Source organism: Adelges cooleyi, unplaced genomic scaffold, assembly GCF_023614345.1.
Source record: "Adelges cooleyi isolate 19-005CV unplaced genomic scaffold, UGA_ACOO_1.1 ACOO_flye_CR_arks_rails_tigmint_CR_PRNA_9, whole genome shotgun sequence".
NCBI lineage: Eukaryota > Metazoa > Arthropoda > Insecta > Hemiptera > Adelgidae > Adelges > Adelges cooleyi.
The window spans coordinates 3,577,983-3,599,819 of record NW_026096579.1 but is presented as its reverse complement, the minus strand read 5'-3'; the positions used below and the strand labels follow the sequence as shown (position 1 = coordinate 3,599,819).

The window sequence follows — 21,837 nt, the reverse complement described above, 5'->3', positions numbered from 1 at the left end:
GAAATTTTGCCTAGTTGTTCCAACGAGAATTATTATCCCTGTCAACGAAACAACCCCAGGTGTGTGTTAAATATACAAAGGGCGTCGCCGAATAAGAGTGTAGTTACTCTGGCCGACGTCGTTGTTAAGCTTTTTCGCTTGGCAAAAGATTTTTTTCATACATTTATTTTTATTTTTTGAAGGCCGAGAATAAATAATAATGGTTTTTATGCAAGTGAAAATCTTCACCCTCTTTACTCTCCCTAAAGTAGTAACACGTATAATGTGATCTCTTATCGCAGTTTCTTTTCTATCCTTTTTTTACACGTCGCGTTGCCTGCTACAATATATATATATATATATATATATATATATGAGATTGTATTTTGTACATTGTATTTTTGTATACGGCGGAAAGTACATATACTTTGATACCTTAGTATTAAATGGCATACACTTTTGAAATCGCCTGAACTACCGAAATCGTGGTTTCAATTCAAATAATGGCTTTAATCAAATTATCAAACAAATTCCATTTGTTTAATTACTTCCATTGGTTGTATAAATATTCGTCAATTCAATTATCACACAAGCAGTCGTTAGGAAACTATAACTCGATGTTTTTTACCCTTTTTAAGCTTAAAGAACCTATATCATTGTTCTGACAACATTTTATACACAATTGCAATTAGACCAATCACATTTAAAATTAAAATCTAAAAATATATATATTGCCTTGACATTGGACTTAATTCTTTGAGAACATTAGGGTTTTAATTTGAAAATTAAAATAACAGCAGTCTGTTTAAGTTTTAGAGATATTTGTACGCTACATGACCATTAACAAGCTTTTTTTAGAACCTATTAGTATATTACAACTATGGTTCGAAAATAACAGAAACAACAGTAATTATTAGGTTTACTACATTTAAAGTGATTAAAACGGTAACTATACAATTTTAGACTCGAATATCGCTCAAAAAAGTCTAATTTTCACAGCTTTATATACATTTTTAAAATATGTTGAATGGCTTAAAAAAAACAAATGTTTCATTAATAATTTTTAAATTATTATAATAAAAGAATTAGTTATGTCCAAGTACGATTTCGGGCTCACACTTGCGTAGTAATAAATTTGTTGAAAATTTATACTTCACTTGGCTACAACTATTAAGAAAAAACAAGGATTTTTTAAAAAACTGACTAATAAAAAATAAAATACTTATATATATTATAGCACTGAATTCAGAAAAGTCTGAATTTTAAAAGTCAGAAAACATATACATAACGATAAAGTGAAATCCGTTGCTTTTCAGTCGCTTTGTCGACCATCACTCGATACGTTTCATTAGTAAACTGAATATTTATAACTCAAATATTGCGAGTTACGAGAAGAAAAAAACGAGATATATGACAAATTTATGTACTTTTTATTTATGCTAAGCGGATGACAAAATATGTATACTTTAGTCTGAAGGCATATTGTAGTTTTTGTTTGCCAAAGAATAACCGACATTCGATTTGATGTAAAATGAATCTCTCTGCGGGGATGATATCTCATTGATGAAGATTTTGTAGTTTCAATGTAAGCAATCGGCTGTTGATGGCGTCTATGTAAATCTGAGATTAGTAAAGTATACCGGTTAATGGTTATTTGTTGGTTAAATTCGTCCGTTGAAAGTGTTACTAGGTCGGTTAGTGTGTCGACACGCCGTGTACAAATTAATAGGCTCGTTCGGCTTCGGGTTTCCATTAATTGTAATTAGCGTTTAAACTTTGATACAGATCCGCACAACGGCAATCGGTGCTGGGGCGAAAAAAAGCGTCGCAATTCGCCATTGGAAACTTAATGGATAGATTCGTTTCAATAATATGATCATCCCATTTTCTACTACTGGCAAATAACAATAGCATATTTTATTACATTTATTGTACAAAATAAAAACAACATAAAAAAAACGAAACCGGATGAGGTTTAAAAAAAAAAAAACCCACTAAAAGAGGAAAAAAACCACATTCAACACATACTTAATGATATGTTCTTAACGATCGGTTTTTGTTTTAATGTCCTGTAGTAATTTAAAACGAGGGCCGAATATTAAATAATTTCATTTATCGCATTTGACGACGATCCAATAAACCATTACATAACGACACGGAAATTATTTTCCATAATTCACCGCCCTCGGTTCAATATGATATTAATTTGTATTGCGTTTAAACCCATTCGATTACGTTTATGTTTATCAACTTTTTCGCTATTTAACTATTATTATTGCGATCGATCATATCGCTTAATGTCCTACTTTACTCTATCCGCCACCAATCAATAAAATTGTCTTTTTTTTCTTTAAACCGTTTTCCCGTCATCTACCGCCGAGTCGGCATTCTCTTCCGTTTCCGTTATATATTTTTCCAGCAATTTCATTTATTTGTGACGCCATAATACTTACTGGAAATTACGCGCTTAAGTAATAAACCTTATGGTCCACAATGTCAATTGATCATGCGAGTCGAGTCCATGTGTCGTCTGAGTGCCTGTCCATTTGTCTGGACATTGTCCAAATAAAATATTTGGTTCGCTATTAAAATATATTATAATTTATAACCCAAATGCAACTAATTGAAAGTCGTCGAAAATAACTATTGTACACAAGTTCTCAACCTAACCAAAATAAATGTGCGATCAAAACATATTTTGGCTTCTCTTTGTAACAATTTTATTTGTTTTAATATGTATATAGTTAGGATAAAAAAAAATGTTTTTTCCGTAAATGTGTGTTATAAATACAATATCTGTTGAAAATAAATACTTTTATTTAGATATATACGTTTCAAAATTGAATACAACTCTAGAACTAAAGCCTTAATATTTGTATACTATTGTATAATAACATAATTAGTAAATGGCACTTAACAAAATTGGTTGTATGTTTTGAAATCGTATTAGGTAATCCTTTCTATCGCCAAAATTTGATATTTATGTGTAAAAAGCATAAGGAGACACGGACAGAAAACAATTAGGAGCGTCTAATTGCTGTATTTTTAAAAATAATAATATGGTTATGGTCGTCGTTATTTTTTCTATTTTAAAATAGATTACATTATTTAAATGCTCATAATTAAAATGCCATTACTCGTATTATCGTACTTTGCTGAAATTAAAATGTAACAAACGTGTCTTAAAACTTCAACTACAACATATTATATATTAGGACAATAATTAACGGTTTAAGTTAGCCATTATTAAACTAGAAAAAATTAAGCAGCTTAAGAGTGTTATATTATATACTTCACGCCTAAACAAAGCAGTTGATCGTTTCGACAATTCGCAAACCAGGAAAAGACAAAGTGTGTGTGTTCTGAATGCACTTTTGTAAGCAGATGTCTTTGTACTGTAAACGACATCGGCGAGAATATTTTGAATCGAGTGGGATTAGTGGAAAGTGTAACTATACGGTTTTAACGGCAAGTTTAAGTGTATAAGTAATGTCCCTTTGGACAGAGCTTATAACGTAGGTACAAACGTGCGCATAGGCCAAGTATGTCAGAGCAAGGAATTAAGGCACCAGGTTGTAATTAGACAACAGAATAATTTGTGCCGTGAAAGACTCACGTGTAGACCGCCGCCCATGTTAAGTTGAAACCTTCGGCCTTTGCGCGGTTTAATTTCCAACCATAATTACGCTATTCGCACCGGTAACCGCACTTAAAAGCTCAACAAAAGTTATTTTTTACAACCTGCCCCTTTATTTTTGTGTGGTGTAGTATTAGCGCCGTCGTACGGTCGTTTTATCAGTAAACCGACAACGGCGAAATTGGCCTAATTAATCGACTCCGCGTCCCGTTTTGCGGTACTTTCCTAATATATTATTATGTATTAATTAGCTTGCCCGGGCTATATTGTGGTGCACTAAAAGGGGAAGAGGGTAGGAGACACACTGTCGGCCGATCCAAGCCCAGACGGATATCGCTCGGACCCTCGTAATTGTCAATTTCCCTGTACGTGTTTATAATCTATACACACGCCCCATTATTGTTATTAATATGTGTATTGAATTCGCGGGCAGGCGTCGGATTATAATTAGGTACAACGTTCAATATAATATTATTATTGCATTATTAATATATGGGGCTCAAGCCTCGGGTGTGTCGGGGGAAGAGGGAGCCTACGGAGGGCTAAGACACACTCCGCCGCAGATAGTAGTTTTGCACTTATTCGCTTCGCGGATAAGGTTCAGACTGAGTATATAGTATTATATATATATATATATATATATATGGGCAGAGGCAGCTGTGCGGTTCGCGCCAGCCACGGTGACGTGGTAAATCCCTCGACAAAGGGATATTTGTCTCTTGAAATGACGACGTGCAAGTGTCGACCGAGTATTAATGGTTATTTTTTTTTCGATCGGTTTTACTCGCAAATTTTTTTTTTTATTTATTATATGTCTTAACAATTTTTTAATGCTATACACGGGCAGCCCTATTTTCGTTTCCAGTATATCGCCGCAACACGTAACGGAGGACTGATCCGGTCTAAAGGGGTGGATTTTAAAAAATTAAAGATTCGCTTAGAAGACACAACTAACTCGTTGTCATTAGCAGTAATAGTTGTGTACATTTATCAAGTAATTTCATTGAAATGAATCGTTTCTTTCGATCTATAGACTGTTTTCGTACATACCTGAAGTAATATAACATTTTTAAATAATATATGTTATTAACACCCTTGCCGCAAACCCGCCATATGGTTGTGTTAAAAAAAAAAGACAAAGAGAAAACAGAGCGAAATTCACAATAAGTCAGCAAAAACTTTTGGTTTCCGCCAAATTTAAAAAAAATAATAGCACAAGTCATTTATATTTAGTTACATTACTGCTGTTATTATTATTTCTACCTATAATGTGCATTACATTCAACTGTTAAATGGCTGTTTCTTTTTTATTGCTGTTAATTTCAATGGAGCCATTGTGTACGACAAAAGTGTTTGTTTGTTTTTTTATTTTAGTACTTTTTATAATTACTATTTTATACGACAACAATGCGATTATACCTAATACGTAAGGGCGTATGCACAACAATTTAGCATTATGTACAAAGTTAATGAGTCTAGTTTTATAAAAAAAAAAAAAAATCCTTCAACGGACGAATAAAAACAAACGGTAGGTATATATAATAAAACAACTTAATTGTGCAAAAAAATTTGTTTCAATTTTGCATGTATTTGACAAATTACGAGTACTTTACATAAAAATACACGAACAGTTGAAGTCATCCAGACTGACTTGAATCAGCTCGAATCTGGCAAAGTTTAGTGGTTGCAAGAACCAACGCATTACAAATAACCAGCAAATTGAAGTGCCAATACAAAATATACACCGTTGTGTTACATTCAGAAAAAGAATAATTTGTAGACAGTTCCATAATCGCTGTCATCACTGTTCGCTATCACATTGCTAAAACCAGGATTGTCATTAAGTCAAATCTTTTTATTATTTTTTTTTTTTTTCAAAAATCAACGATTTGTGTAAATTAAAAACAAGCGAAGCGAACATCATGTCTAGACGGTGAACAGTTTGTTGTTCATAACTCGCCATGTGAACAACATTGTTTTTTGCACAGGCCAAGCCCCGCCCCGGCAAGTAAGACTATGAGAATTTTCTTTAGAGCTCGGTGCTCCACGATAACGTTTTGTAGTTAGTTAGGTAATAATTTAGTAGTTTGACGAACTCAATTATACGGCAGTCCGGCTAAAGTTTTCTTCTATACATGCGCTCGCTGAAATTGTCTACAAGAATTACGTACCGTTCAATGCACGTTTCTACCCATAACGACGACGGTGATAATAATAATAATAATAATAGTAATAATGTTGTTATAATCGACCTCAGAAGGAAATCGATGCTTAATATATACAGCTGCGGGTTTCGCTCGGTTACGTTAACAGCGTATTAAGTTAACGTGTGTGACCGAATTCGGGTAATAGGTTTAACCTTTAAATAATAATATACCTAATAACGATAGGCCATATTTTAGTGTATGCGTAGTGCATACTGAATAAACTCATTTAAAATTAATCAATGTAAAGTCCAAAAGCATATCGTTTAATATATACCTACATAAGTATTAATTTTAAATTATTAACCGCCCAATGCTTCATCGCCCCCGGTCAATCATTAGTTTTAGCTAAAAAAATGTTGATTAAAATCATTCCTATGAATTGAATGTTTAAAAATAGTTTTAAATATACAAGATAACAAGATTGTGAGTTCATAAAAACGTTATAAAAACTATATTTAACAGGGTAATATTAATGAATGACTTTTAAAAACCAAATGAAAAAATACTCAATATTTGATACACTTAATACAAACAGAATGATAGAAAAAAAGTAACGAATGGTCGATATCAGTTTTTAAGAAACAGTTCTTAGGTTATTAGAATTTAATTATATATGTATAGTCTGGGGTTGACTGTAATTTAAACGCTGATAACTCTAAAAAGTATGTTTACTAGTCGTAACTGTTATTTTTATCACACAATTTTGCTGATATTAGGTAATTAAAATTGTAGGGTGCTATTGACTGTTAAAAATTACCCCTTGAAAAATATGTTTATTTAACATTAAATATAATAAGGATTATTTTGTTTGAACATTTTTTTAGCTTGCACAATTGTTTCAAAAAAATTACTGTAACGTAAAATTTGGATAATGCTCTATATATATATATATATATGTGTGTGTGTGTGTGTGTGTATGTATGTTTACTCGGTATGGTTATGGATTGAGTTTAGCAAACAAATTAGCATATCCCCCCCGAATTGTCGCGTATTTACCGAAACAAATGCACTAAACGTGTGTAAAATTATCCTCTCGGAATGACATCACGGTTAGGTGATCGTAGGCGACGATTTTATGCAGCCCTGGGACTTTACCTAAATCACGTTAACGCGGCAATAATAATTGTTCGGCGATTTAGCGCAAACGAGAATAGTTGGACCCGGCCGAGGCGTAACGCGGCTTGCTCTAAGGGTTGATGATAATAAATCGTACCCCGTCCGCGGACGCCAAAGAGATAAAGGGGGTAATGCTATAATTAATACGTCCAATTCTCTTCCCCTCCCCCACCCCGATCCGCCCGCAAACAGTATAATTTGCAGGTGTATAAATGATATACTAACGATTGTAATTAAACACACTGTGTGTTGGGTCTCGGACATTTTTGTTGTCCGTCGAGCATTTTTTTTCTGTTTTTTCTCACAGAACGTAGTAACTAATTACCGCGTTTAATAGCTTAATTAATAGTACTACCGATTTTTTTTTTTTTAATATATTACTCGAGCGACATGTCGGTCGACCCCGTTTCCGATAAATAAAAAACAATAGCAACAATCAGCGGTCTGGTGAAAACATTTAAAATCTCTACTATAAGGCAACGCTACACACAATGTCCGCCCACAATTTAAAAGCCATCCTAAAAGCTATACATCACTATATAACATGTATATTATTATACATTAAATAGGACTATAGACTACATTGCCCTCGCAAAAAGTCAATCACCCGGTCCGCGTTATGGGCAACAATTTTCGAATACCGAAAATCGCCATTTGATGAATTACTCAACAATAATGTCACTGCGTGGGATGCTTAGGCGCCAATACTAATAGTATCGACGGCACGCCCCCTGGCGAAAATACCTAATACTTTAATCTTATCAAGCTAAGTCGTAAAACATTACAAATATATGTATTATTAGAATCATTTTTTTATCTCAATAGGTAGAACTCGAAACGATTTTTTTCTTGTTGACGGTATAATAGACATTTCGAGAAAACATAGTTTTTTGGTACAATACCTGATTTCTATCCAGATGATATTAAGAACTGAATTATAAAATTAGGTATTTGTTTCAGGTGTTGTTCCCAAATAGCATTGAACGGGTGTAGCTCTCGGTGTAAATTTAGCAACATGATATTATATAAATGCATTATACTTGGAAGACGGTTTTAGTGCTGTATAATGTTATTATACCGAAAAAAATTATTAATTACCTTTACTTAGAACTGATGAAAATACCTAATCAATTATTAAGTTCAATCTGTTATTGAAGTTATTTCATGTATAAATATGTGTAAACGTCGTGAATCGAGAAATAACACAATTCCAACACAGCAATAATATCTTTTGGACCTTGCGTCTAAACAGGAGCTAATCTTACTTTTGTAACTTTTGACAAAAGAGCTTTAAAGTTTTAACTTTCTATAAGTCTCCGCGTAAAATTGATTTACAAATCAATTTATAACTTTTCAATTTCTGTCGTGAGTACCATTTTATTATTTAAATTTTAAAGGATATTTCCTTGGCAGAAATAGCAAATCCCCAGTTAATTATGTTTTAACTTAGTAAAGTTTTATTAAGTAGACACCCAAATTTTATGGTAAATATCAAACATTTTTATGGGCTAAAACATAAACAACCAACTGTTTTTTTTAGTCTTGGGTCCTTTATGCAAAATACTACCCACGCAGCATTTGGTGGTATTTTTATTTTCTTAACGTTTTTCTTAGGGGTAATGAAATATATTTTAATTATAATATGTAGATTGTTACAATATTCATATAGTACAAACAAATATTTTAAAACACCAAACAAGTATTTTAGTACCTACTTATAATATTTTTATCAGACGTCAACAAAAAATGCAAAATAATAATCATAGGTATTTTTGAACTGTTGTTGATGTTGATGTATTTTATAAAATACGATTCGAGCTATACTCGAATAAAATCGAAAATTTTAATTTTATATTAAAATCCCGTTACCGAGTCCGTTTCGTTGCTAATTCAAAACAAATATGATTAGGCGTCCTTGTTCTTCCGGTTCGCGCTCTAGCCGGGTTCTGTTTGCACTGTTCTTTTTCGCGTATCCCAACGTGAGCGCTTCGAATTACCAACCACCGCAAAAGTCACACAAACGTTGGACTTTTTTCGGTTCGTTTTAAAAAAAATAAATAAACGCATATTTTCGACGACTTGGTTGTGAGTGTGTATGTAAACACTGGGAGTATTATATAATTTATGATGTTGTATACACGCCCATCCGCTTTTTGTACGCAATCACGTTGTCACTCGGTTTCCGTACAACCGTTTGCGGCCGTGCGTCGTTCATATAGCTTTTATGAATCTACGGTTTTTTTTTCTGGAGAACATTATACGTTTAAATCATAATCGAGCGAATACAAATTCCACAAACAACCGACGACGAATACGGTTCATATAAACTGTACTACGACGTGTACAACCGCGTACAATTCGGTATAATATGATATTATATGTACGGATGTCATATTTATGTCGATAAGGATCGGCGTGTGTCAAACGCCGATTCAGATACAAACCGAAATCGTTAGCTGATCTTATTGTGGTGGTGGTTACCGCTTGTTATTGGCTCGCTGTTGTTGCTGTATTAAATCGGCCGTCTGATGGAACAAAGACCCGCCTGGGAATGAATGTGTGTGGAAAATAGTGGCGGCGGAAGGTCGGAGAATTTGCGAACGACTTCGTCGTTTCCATGATGGCAATTGTCGAGTCCCCCTCCTCTCTGAGTAACCTGTCTGTACAGCAATGTCCGCCATTCAAACACAATAATTGTTATCGCGTATTCATCTGGGTGCTGCTCTTGTTTGCGCTTTGGGTACACAAAACGACGGTGACAATGGCGCACAGGTAGTGCCGCCCGGTCAGGAAGAAGAGCTTAACCGGAACATAATATCCGGTCTGCGAAACCGACTTAGTATAATTATTCAATGCGCCATCCCAGTCCCGCCTGGTCTTTTTTCAATCCGGATTAATAATTTTGACCGACCCTTACCTCGCCGACCCGCGCCCGGTATCTTTACAGCCGGGTGGCGCCTACGTTATCATATGTATATAAAATAATTTAACGTCAAGACATAATACAGAAAACATACCTCTAAAATAGCTGTATTTATTTTGACTTGTATAAAACACTTATTCTCATGCTACATGTAGTATTCAAAGTCCAAACAATAATGCAGCAAAGTACTTAAATACAGCAAATAAACACGTGTCCGTTGGCGAGTAAAGTTTTTTTTTTAATAAACTATTGAACCTGCGTGCAGTTCCATATTATAACTGTACCTACTTTGTAAAATAGCTTTTTTTGACAAATTCAATCAGAAAACTTAATCATATAAATTACTTACGCCATAATGGCAATTATAAAAGAAAATAATAGAATATTAACAGTAAACAATGCTATATACTTTAACTTATGTAAAATAAAGTGGGACAAAAGTACTGCCATTTTTTTTAACCATAAAGGTATTGAATTTTGTTCTATACAATTGTGTAATATAAGTAATAATCTTATATACTTATAATAGCTTTAAATTTAAATATAAAATTATGGATAATATATATTTTTTTTTAAAGTCTTGTACAATTGTCCCATTTGTTCATATAGTTATCTCGCTTGACCTTGTATGCATATTACAACTGTAAGTGCGATATCATGGGCACTTGTGAAAATTGTAAATCTTAAAATGCTCATTTGCCAAAAGTCGCTGAATGTGAGATTGTCCCGTTTAGACCCAATGTACAGATATTACTGCCGACAACTAGTTGGCGCGCTTTCAAGTTGAAGGTTGTGTGTGTTATATAATAATGCTATAGGACTCTTTGGGATCCAAAAGGTTTACGGTACAAAGAATTATTATTTAACGTCGACGATTAATCATTTTTTTTTTTTTTAGGATACTGAATGTGTAGGGGCGAATAATATTCAGGAGTCATTGTTTTTTATTTTTATTTTACCGACCGTTTTCACTCATAATTCGCATTGAACTATAATATGCTATTGTGTGCTTTATAGCGTTGGTATATTGATTTTCATTATGTACAATGTGAACCGAGACCCGGCGACTCAATTTTATAATAATTTATTATTTACTTGCCGACATTTGCGTAACAATAGTCCGTATACCGTATATTTTATATATATATATATATATATATATTATGCTATTTTATATTTTATATGTTTAATGGGATTGTTTAACTGTGCTCGGGACTGTGTGACCCAAACCCGGCGGAGGAACACTGTGTCGGCGACATGTGCACAACCAGCAGTAACATACTAAACTGCTGCGGTGTAAGTACAGTAATTTATCCGTAACTTGATATCGTTTTGGTGAGCGATAAACGACGATAAAGTCCCCTCGAAGTTTCCACCGTCGAGTACTGAATTTATATAAAACCATATTTAATTTATTTCGCACAATCTGTTACAATTTAACACAACATTTAGCATATTATTAAATTTTGAAGAAAAAAAAATATGACAAGTTTGATAAAAAATGCCACCGTTATTAGAGTTTCTTGCTTCAATGTAGTACTTGAATCGTTAGTGAAATTCTGGCCCTCGACTGGGTATTTAGTTTTTCTCAATGAAAAAATAGACGACGGGTGCATGAACAAGTATTCAGAAATTAATTACACTGTGGTCAGAATTGTTTTAATATGTTACCAGTTAGGTAAACTGCCATTGTAGAGCAAATTGTGGATTCTAAGCTAAGTGATTCATTTGAATTCAACAAAATAAGCACTGTATCCGATTGGATCCAATATATTCGATTGCAATAGATGTCTAGATTCTAGAAATCCTTGATGGCGGCGGCATAGAAATCAATTTTAACCGATTTATACTATCATATATTATGTTTTCCGAGTATAAAAACGTATGAACTAAAGTTTTCGCAGTAGTTTGCTTTCATGTCCATCGACGACGACGGACCTTATTATTGGATTTGCAGCATTTGTAAGGCTTTTCGAGGGAAGTAAAGCACTGAAAAAAAAAAGACCGGAACTCGGTCGTATCCTTTTTTGCGAATAAATCTAAGCAAAGCTTCTGGGCTCGTTTCCTCCCCTTCGCCATCACCAATCGTTTTATAAGGATTATTCTCTCGCATAACTTAAGTGCATTTTTTCCCCCTCATTTTCATTTCTTTTTTTTTTAATTGTCTTTTTTATTTATTGTGTTTTTTTCTTTGGATTTTTCTTCCCCTCCGATTCTTCCGTTGCTTGCTTTACTAATTACTCGTTTAGTTCTACTATTATCCCACGTACCTAAAACTGTACGGCCCGTAGCTTTTGGACTGTCGAAATAATTAATTCTTAGTCGTTCCTACCCACGACGGTATATCAGCCAACACCCCAGATCGTAGACTACAAAATCTAAGATATACATACTTTTTGATGTCAATTATTCTAAAATATTAACGGATTTTCATAGTATGGTGGATTACATTTATATGAAAATTGCTCTTAATTGGAACTAATGCCTTCTTAACATAAGAGCGCAACAATAATTACATTTTTTTTTAGTCTTCAAAATTACCACACTACAGTAGAGATGATTAAAGCGAAACGACGATGACTGAAGTCAAGACCGATCTAAGAGGGAAGAAATAGAAAAGGTTTTTTAGGGCGGCATAATTAAAAGAGAAGAGGGATTTATAGTGATATAACTAATAACGGAGAAGGAGTGAGTTACGAGAAAAAGCGGATTCCCTTGGGACAGTAGATTTTCATTGGAGGTAGAAGACTACAGTTATTGAAACGCGTGACGATTGGCAGTAGAGTCAAAAAACCTGGTCACGTTGTTCGAATTTCCTCACCACATTTACTTAAGTGTGTTTCGACTACTCTTTCCTCGCGTTGTCTTCGGTGAACCATTTTACCAAATCGAAGCTCAACTAAACTGCACGTCTAACGTACAGCCTATCAAATATTTACAATCTCGTTCGGCTTGGTTGTTTCAGACTGCCTTGTTGTGTGTCGACAGATTGCGGCGTTCCCTTTGATCAAGATCAGACAAAAGAATATTCTTTTTTTTAGTATTATTAAAACTTTTCATGTTCCTACTTTTTCAAACACGAAGGTTATTATAGTTTGGTAATTATTTGCGTTTTTTATTACTTTCTGGTTAATACTAGGATTTTTTGAACAAATAAAAATATTCTCTCATCCATAACTTTAGAATTGGTCTTGAATGTATACTACCCACAAGATCCACCAGCGTTGGATTTTGATATATTTTTTTTGGATTTTTTCTAGTGGTTCAGTATATTATATTATACAAGTTACAACCTGTAGCTTTGGTCAAGAAAGGTGAAACAATATTTCAGTTTTTTTGTTTTTGACAAAAATGAGATTGACAATTAAACTTGTAAATTAAACACATTTTTTTTTAATTGCGTTACAACAAAAATTTCATTCGCAGGCGAAAATTGATTTAAGTTATTAAAAGTTTTATTAACATTAAAACTGTGATTTCATGTGGAAAATAACAACTTATAATGTGGTTTATTTGCCAAAAGTGAGATTTTACAGACCCTTCCTGACCCACGCCACAGAGAATTGCGGTACACCTTGTTTACATATAAGTACAAATATTCTCCCCTCATTAATGACGACAGCGATTAATTAACGACTCGCGCGTTAAGCCTTATAGGTCGTATCACGTGTATACAGCGATGCACGAGTCCTGCGGGACGGTCATGCAAGGTGGTATTATTATATTTATTGGACATATACGAATGAGCAGTTATGATATATATTTATATGTATAAACTATAAAGTCGTTAAATCGGCTTAGGTTAACAACAACCGCGACCCGACGCGGCTTATGCTGGATAAAGGTACACTATGCACACACCATCCAAATCAATAATTAACGGTATTTATAAATTTGCTACCAATTCGATAAAAAAAAAAAAAAAATGACATACAGTAAATCTGTAAGATACATATTCTCTCAACATGGTTCGCCAATTACATATATATATATATATATATACATATATTATATAATAAATAATTATAAATTGTACGCCGACGGTGTTTAATAACTTTTATAACGATATAAATCGGCCACGCTGTGTTCGTGTGTGTTTTTGACATATTTCTGGTGGCCCGTATTGTGTGGAATGTTTTTTTTTTTTTTTACTGTTTTGTGTTTGCCCTCTGTCGCGTACCTATTTGAAAGTCTCGTTTGCCTACTCAACTTAAAGCATACTGTACGTAATTTTTGAAGAAATAAAAAAAAAACGACAACCGAATACTTGGGAAAAAACTTTCATCGGGATATCGCTGTCGGTTGTCGTATTCGTGGCGTTTGCTTTAAGTGAGTTTGCGAAGAACGCTAGTAAAAAAAAAAAAAGGATAAAAACAACAAAAAGAAAATCCCGTTGCTTCAGGCAATTGTTTTCTGTCACATTCCTCGCTCTCTTGTGGCCATTTAACAGACGTTACATTATGCTAGCCAATTGTTTTTATTGCAGTTATTATTACTATTGTTATTATTTTATCTTTATATAATACAATATACATTTACTACACTTAATATTTGTTTTGTTTTATCCGTACTGGGTGTTTTTTTTTTTTTTACCCGACTACGGTAAAGTATTTTACTTGTAATAACGTTGTCCGAAATGCGTAAACGCAAAACTATAAATAAAAAAAACACCCCCTTGAAGGAAATAGTAATGACCAAAAAAAAAAAAAGGTTTACAAATTCATTTCGTGTCATTTCTCACGCTCCAAACGGAATAATCGCCTCCTATACGGCACGGCGAGTTGCTTAGGCAATTTCAATGCGTTCGTGTCGAGAGAAACGCTACCGCCTCGGTGAACACGCGATGTCATGTTTTTGATAACAATTAATATTTCTATTGTAATTTAATATTATTGCTATCGATCATCCGAGTTCGCCTTTTGTAGGTTATCGACAATATTGTTTATTTGCATAAGTCCACATGAAGGATATTTTGCGGGACTCACACCCTGGTGAATCACTGTGTGCGCTCTAATTTGGTAATAATCACAATGACTTCTAAAGTCTGTATAGCGTTGTCGACTCGTGCATTTCGTGTTGGGACCGTGTTCGGTCCGGTTTACGGAGACAATTCGGAAAACTCATAATGTGCACATGTAAAACATCCCTTTCGATGCGATTTTAATTTTAAATATACTCGACCCGGGTGTTGTATAATAACCGATCAAATTACCTCAGGTAGGTCTCATAACGTGGCGTGTTCGGCGGCAGTGTCGTCGTCTCGTGTGCGCCTCGTTCTGTGATCGAAGGTCATAATATATACAATGGAGTGCTTGATAGCTGGGCATACAACCTCCTTTAGCGCCGTGTAACGATTACCATGCGGCGCATATATAGCCTTGTCGGAGGGATAATTATATTCAGTCGGACCTTTTTTAGCATTTTAAATTAAACAATGTAGTAATTATTACTTATTATTTGCTGACGCCAAATTCCATCGATACGTAGTTAATTTACATAATTGTGTAACAGTAAAATAATGAACGGTTAAATCATATCAATAAAATGAGTGTGTTTTTAGTTTGTGCCCGATCCGTGAAATTTGACATAAACGCAAAAACGACACCGCGCTGACGTCATTGACTCAAGGTTAGCTGACAAGAGACTAGTAATAAGATAACAACATATTCAGGCTTCAATATTTTCGGCTTTAACTAAACAATTATTGATGACCTTAGATGTTTAAAATTTAGAATAAAAAGGGTTTTTACTATTCTTTTTTTTTATTAATTTTTATTAGTATCTAATTATTAACCGTTGTGTCGTAATAATAACTAACCCTCAATCCTCTTATAGTGATTACTAGGTCACATAATCTATATTTCACTACCCATCCGTAGGTCATACCGTACTAGTTTATGCCGTATGTATATACGGTAAAGCTCTTGTAATACATTATTATTTATGAATAGTTCGTCTTATTTTGCGAAACTCCCAAGTCTTAGTATACTATAAGTGCGTTGTTAAAATTATTCCACCGACAGAAGCGGTTTTATGCCATCATAGTATATTACCGTACCTATACAAATTCAATGCAACGTAATTAAGAAACACTTAGAATAATTGTTGTACTTTTTTTTTAATGACTAATTATGGTGTCTATGGAGAATACATTTAGTATGAATATTGTATACGTAAAATTAGTTTAGTCTAAGTAGTTATGAACACGAGAAGAACAACGTGAAAATTCAGGCGTTCAACGCATACCCTTATTTTGTTGTATTACAATTTTTTTTTCACCCCCAAATGTGGGTAAAATAATGCGTTTTTTTACCGTCGTTAACGGTCAAGTTTATCGAATATTATAGAGAATAGTTTCTTAGTTGTCGACCTGTTTCCGGTGTTTCGATTTTGTACAATCAAAAGTATTTTTTCCGCCGTTATCTAAACACGCCGACACGATATTATTATTAAAGTTGAGCCGACGAGGGCAAAGCGAGCGCTATACAACCACAACTACAACAACATTGAACGGCGGTAAATCATTATGGATATCCAAAACCCATTACGCGAAAGCGGATGAGGAATCCCTCGGCCAATTATAGGAATTAATCTGAACACGGTGTAGGGGTGAGGTAGTGCTCCATCAAAAAACGCATACCTTCGTCCGGTTACTCGCGTATCCATCCCGTTCCATAACTCTATCGCTGTACAATAACAATAATAATTTGTTACTTGGCGTTCAAATTAGTTTACCGGTTTGGGATTTAGGGGTTTACGGCCAGTCGTATTTGTACAACGTGATTGGAAAGAGCGAGAGAGAGAGAGAGAGAGACCGGAACAAAATTATTAGCGAACGGAAAGGACCTATGGTGTGCATTGTGTGAGTATTATAGCTGTTACCGCCAAGAGGCAGTTTCTCGTTGGATCAATTATAGTTTATCTATCTATTTAAATCAACGCTGACAATACATAAAATGAAAACACAATAAATAAAAATGCGCCTAAGAATGTAAAAAGACGATTGCCAATCACTTATTAAGCCCTTTCTGTTGATAGGGCAACAAATGGAAAAGTCGTCGACTGGATTCAATAAAATGTAAATCGGATAAAGAAATGACGTTTTATATTATTGTTTGTAAATGTATTTTTATTGGCTCGTTCTATATGGAGGATCAAAGTTACTTTTTTTTCTGTTTTACGACTAAAGTGTTTGCAACTCCGGTAATTGTATTATTTAACAATCATACGATGTTTGTTACCGTATAAATCGTGTCAAAGGGAAAAATATAGTGAAGTATTCGTTTTTTTTTCTCACAAAGACTGCACCGGAGGTAACAAAAGAAAATGAGAACGAACAAAACTATAATGTTATTGTCGATCAGGATTTCACGTTTGATTAAAATACCCTTTAGTTCTTTCCGTCGTTTTCGCGTGTACCCACGACACACTCGACTCACTATGTATAGTAAGTCGAGTGTGTCCCGGTAGTTAGCGCGGTGGTAAAAATCGCACTTAGCCCGGACTTCGGTCTGGGGGAAACACGGTGTCGGTAAACTAACAATAACGATCGTTCTCTCGCTGCGGGAACACAGGGATTGGAAGTTGTCTGAAAGCGCGTTACTTATTCCTGTTAAGGGTCGACTCTTGGACTTTGAATTTGTCCGCACGATCGCCGTACAGTATAACGACTGTGTTATTATAATTATGACTCTTCGGGCGCTCCCGTGGTGTAAACCCTTCGACTATTAGTTCAGAGTAAAGTGGTATTGCGTTCGGAGGTCACCGTGACCGTGTTCGTGTAATGACCCTCCGGCATTCGGAGACGACCGGGTAGGACAGAGACATCGTTTGTTACCGGTAGCTTGTATTATTTCGCCCTAATCGTGCCCTGTAGTAGCGACAACATGTTGCTGTTGTTACCTCAAGTTCTGGCAAAACTACGATAAAGGCGCACAAAGATGGTTACCTCGGCTACTCCGGAGTAGCCTTAGTAATTATAAATACTAAGCGTTTTAATATGTATATTATAATATTATGCAAATACGGTTCCGCTTTAACGGCCTCTATTACCATTTACCACTGCTACTTATATATCCTATTATATATATTTCTTAATCCGGTGTCGTTTCATCCGGACCACTCGTGTCTTATGATTAGCTTTAACTCGAATTAAGGTAGAAGCCGCAAATCGCGGTGTGCTCGCCGACATTAGTTATAATGACATTATGACTATTTCTCATCGAGTGAATTTAATTAAATTTTTTCAGGAAACATCAGGACGATGGTGGTGTTGGACGCGGAAACGAAATCGTCGTACTGGCTGACTGTGATGGCATTCGACCACGCCACCGTTCCACTGCACTCTCGCATCGAGGTAAACTCTAAACATATTATATACCTATATTGCTCTGAGCAGTAGTCGCTCATTTGCATTAATAGATTATTTATATGACTAATGCGTTTAAAGGAACCCTCGTTCCACAAGCAAAGGCACTGTGGACGTCCATACACCTGCAAATTGTATGCATTGCACGTCACACAAATTCTAAAACCGTCGGCTTATATACCTTGGGTGCTTAGGAATTCAATACCGTTCACGGATGGAGTCCAATTTTTTACTCTTCTCTATTTTATCCTTATTCTTCTCTTTCGTCTATATCCCAACTATTTGTGGTCGCCCACCCTTGTCCTAAACTTCCACTTAACACGATCTCACGCGTCATTCTCGCATACACCAGCTGTCCTCGTATCATTGTCAATCGCATCCAACAACAACAAATCATGACCATACTTACTGTTTCTGACTCCGCTCTCACCAAACCACCTCAGTCTATTTTATCTCATTTAGACCGAGACAGATTGGAAATGTATACATTATTCAAATTGAATACTAAAAAATTTGGGTCGCTTATTTACTGACCTATATTTTTGTATTTAAAATTCTTATTCTATCGTAATTACAAGCTAATTCGGACTAACCCACAATGAAAAGTGAACAAAAAAAAACCCCCCGAGCCACGTAATTGGGACGGATTTCCGACCAAAAAAGCGTATGTGCAAAATATATATTATTCCCATTGAAAAACCCTACCGGGCTCTTGGGTCTTAGCGAGAATCGAGGAAACAAAATATTAATGAAAAGCAGCAGGTCACTCATGCGGAATAGTCCGGGGATTCTTATCGCGGGGTCATTTTACCCCTCGTCCTCCGGACTGTCTATTTTCCATGTGCTGCGCTCCAGTTTTGACTTATAGAATTAATATACATAAATATTGTACCGTGGACCAATACTAGTTTTATTATTATTATAATTAACGAGTATATAAACGTTTTACAAATATCCCTAAATGTATGACTATGACTTCCGGTACTTACTATACAGACATAATTAGTTAATTAAATGGAGCAACTTGTCCAGCTCTGCCGTGAACGTGCTTAAGAAATCAAATCTGAATTAAATTTTAACTTGATCATTAGACCTTCGTGGCCATTTTGAATAATCCAAAGTCAGGCTGGTCTGGCCGGATCGGCGCTCACTATTCGTGTGTTAATACTTTGTCTTTCAAACGCAGGTGTACGTTGAAGTGAAAAATGTTAACGACAACGTTCCGTTGACCAATGCACCTGTATATTATCCACGGATAATGGAGAATGCAGCACCTAACACGGCGGTCATACAGCTGGAAGCCACCGACGGTGATTTGTCAGCCACCAGAATAACATACAAAATTACCTCCGGCAACCCGGGAGTGTTGTTTTTCATAGAGCCCACTACCGGTTTGTATATTATAATATATAATATTTATTAATAACTACGATAGGGCTAATTGTGCCTTTTGAGGAGAGAACATAAATGTTTGTGTAAACTTAAAACATCCAGAAAGCAAGCGCCAATAAATATAGCGTAAAGGTTTAAACCCCTGATAAAAAAAATAAAAATCATATTACGTCATCCCATTTATTACTCAATTAACTCAAGAAAAAAACCCCTTTACCGCCGACATCAATCTATATAATCCCTTCTATTCTAATTTCTATTTATAGAAAGTAAATTATAACAATTTTATCTCGATCCATTTACTCGAAAATATTACAAATAGAGTATAATATTTAGTATACTCAATATAGTTGAAAAGGTAAACTTTTCTTTTAAACAATTGAAGAAAAACTTCTAAAATTTAATCAATTTATATTATTGCGCAATAATATTGGAAATAAAACAATAGGTTAATTATTAATATCATCTTAAAAATATATTGTTATTATTTTATGCATGATAAGAATTTTACACAAATTGCTTTACTATGCACTATTATTACGTATTAGAAAAGGTCGGTGTATTATTACTTTATAATAAAATAAAAAAATAAAAACTTCTTTTAAAACTGACATATATACAGCTCAACTAAAAGTAGTTTATTGTATGGTAAAAAGGAAGTATTTCCCAGTTATGATATAGATATAATATTTATATATATAATATAATAACGGCGACGCGACGTCTGCGAGATTAAAGAGGTGGGGCAGCGTAAAGTTGGGTCCATTTCATTTTTTTATTTTCAGCTGAAAGTTTTTTAATTAAAGGCTCAGCTTGGTTTTTATGACGCTATTTGCTCACAAATTCATTTACTCTCACTTCTTCGTGGCCTTATACTTATTAGTTGACGTTTTCTTATCGGATCGCCGTCTAATGCCAAATCATAAATTATTACCACTATACATGAGTCATGACGTACAGCTGCTGTTCGGGCAAAAACATTTTTTATACATGAGCAAAAAAAAAAAACGATAAATATTTCGTCAAACTGTAAACTTACTGTAGTTGTAATAATGTCTGAAAACAAATGTCTTGTCACATATTATGTATGTTTGCGCTCGTTGCACCTCTTTAAACACGATTTTTCACTACATGAATATAGAAACGCGTTTTTACAACAGCTACCGTAACGTCGCCAAGAACAGTTCAGCGCTAGCCTATATATTATATATATAAATAATATATATTTATACATATATGATGTATAGTATGTTATTGTTTATACTATTGAAAGCCACGTGCTAACGAAAACACCAAACTTAACCGCCGTCTTTCTTTTGCCCGGTGAACATAAAATAATATTGCACGACTAACTGTTTAGTATCAACGCGTCGTTTTTATAGTTGTTGTCCAGACAAAACCGCGTGTCAGCAACAATTGAATTCAAAATTAAAACGTATCCGTTTAACGCGACAAATAATGGTCAGCTTAATAAAGCCCATTAGGTTTTCTCTGACGAACTTACAAAGGACATACGAGACGATGCACCGAAATGTGAACGTTGATTTGGATGTGTGGAGACTATGTTAGACAAAAAAAGGAAAGAGTATACACGAAGAAGTTGATAGTGGCGTTTTAAAGTATTTTTTTTAAACCAATGGTAGTATTGATTTCGGCGTTAAACCTTTTTTCGTGAACACAGTTCAGAATTATATTATTCTAGTAGTAGTTGTATAGTATTTTTTCTTCGTTTCTATGACAAACTAACCTTATTGAGGGTGGGATTCTTGGCTCGGACAACATTTGAACTTATGCCACTAACCCCGGTGTGTAATGTAGTGTTGGGGACAATTTGGCCCGGGCAAGTATGTTATTTAATCGGGGCAATATGACTGTGTCTTTACTATTTGTTAGTAGGATTATTTTCCCCAACTTTATCAGTACAACGATAATAATTATGGCACAACTATTCTAATCTAACAATAAAAAATACATATAACGCAGCATATGTTTTAAACTAAACCTGACATATAGCAAGCAAAGTAATAATAATGTCTGATGTATGTTATAATAATAATAATTTATGTATGTGCAATACGGCCGTGGCGGTACACTTGGCAGCAATGCTCTATGTGGACGTACTTTATTAGCCAGAAAAGACACACTGCCAATGGTGTACTGTTCGTGTCCAATATGTGTCCTATATATATATATACAACAGTCACTATAAATTACA

The 21,837-nt window shown here is 34.5% G+C and overlaps 1 protein-coding gene across 4 annotated transcripts in view; it reads left to right on the top strand.

Annotated features, from left to right (window-relative positions):
• The window catches only part of LOC126846979 (fat-like cadherin-related tumor suppressor homolog), a 157,289-nt gene that overhangs the window by 116,913 nt on the left and 18,539 nt on the right, over positions 1-21,837 (top strand). For all 4 annotated transcript variants that reach the window (XM_050586897.1, XM_050586899.1, XM_050586898.1 and 1 more), the window contains 2 exons: positions 18,112-18,218; positions 19,417-19,621. In XM_050586897.1, coding sequence (XP_050442854.1) covers positions 18,112-18,218; positions 19,417-19,621 — 312 coding nt within the window. The remainder of the gene's footprint in view (positions 1-18,111; positions 18,219-19,416; positions 19,622-21,837) is intronic.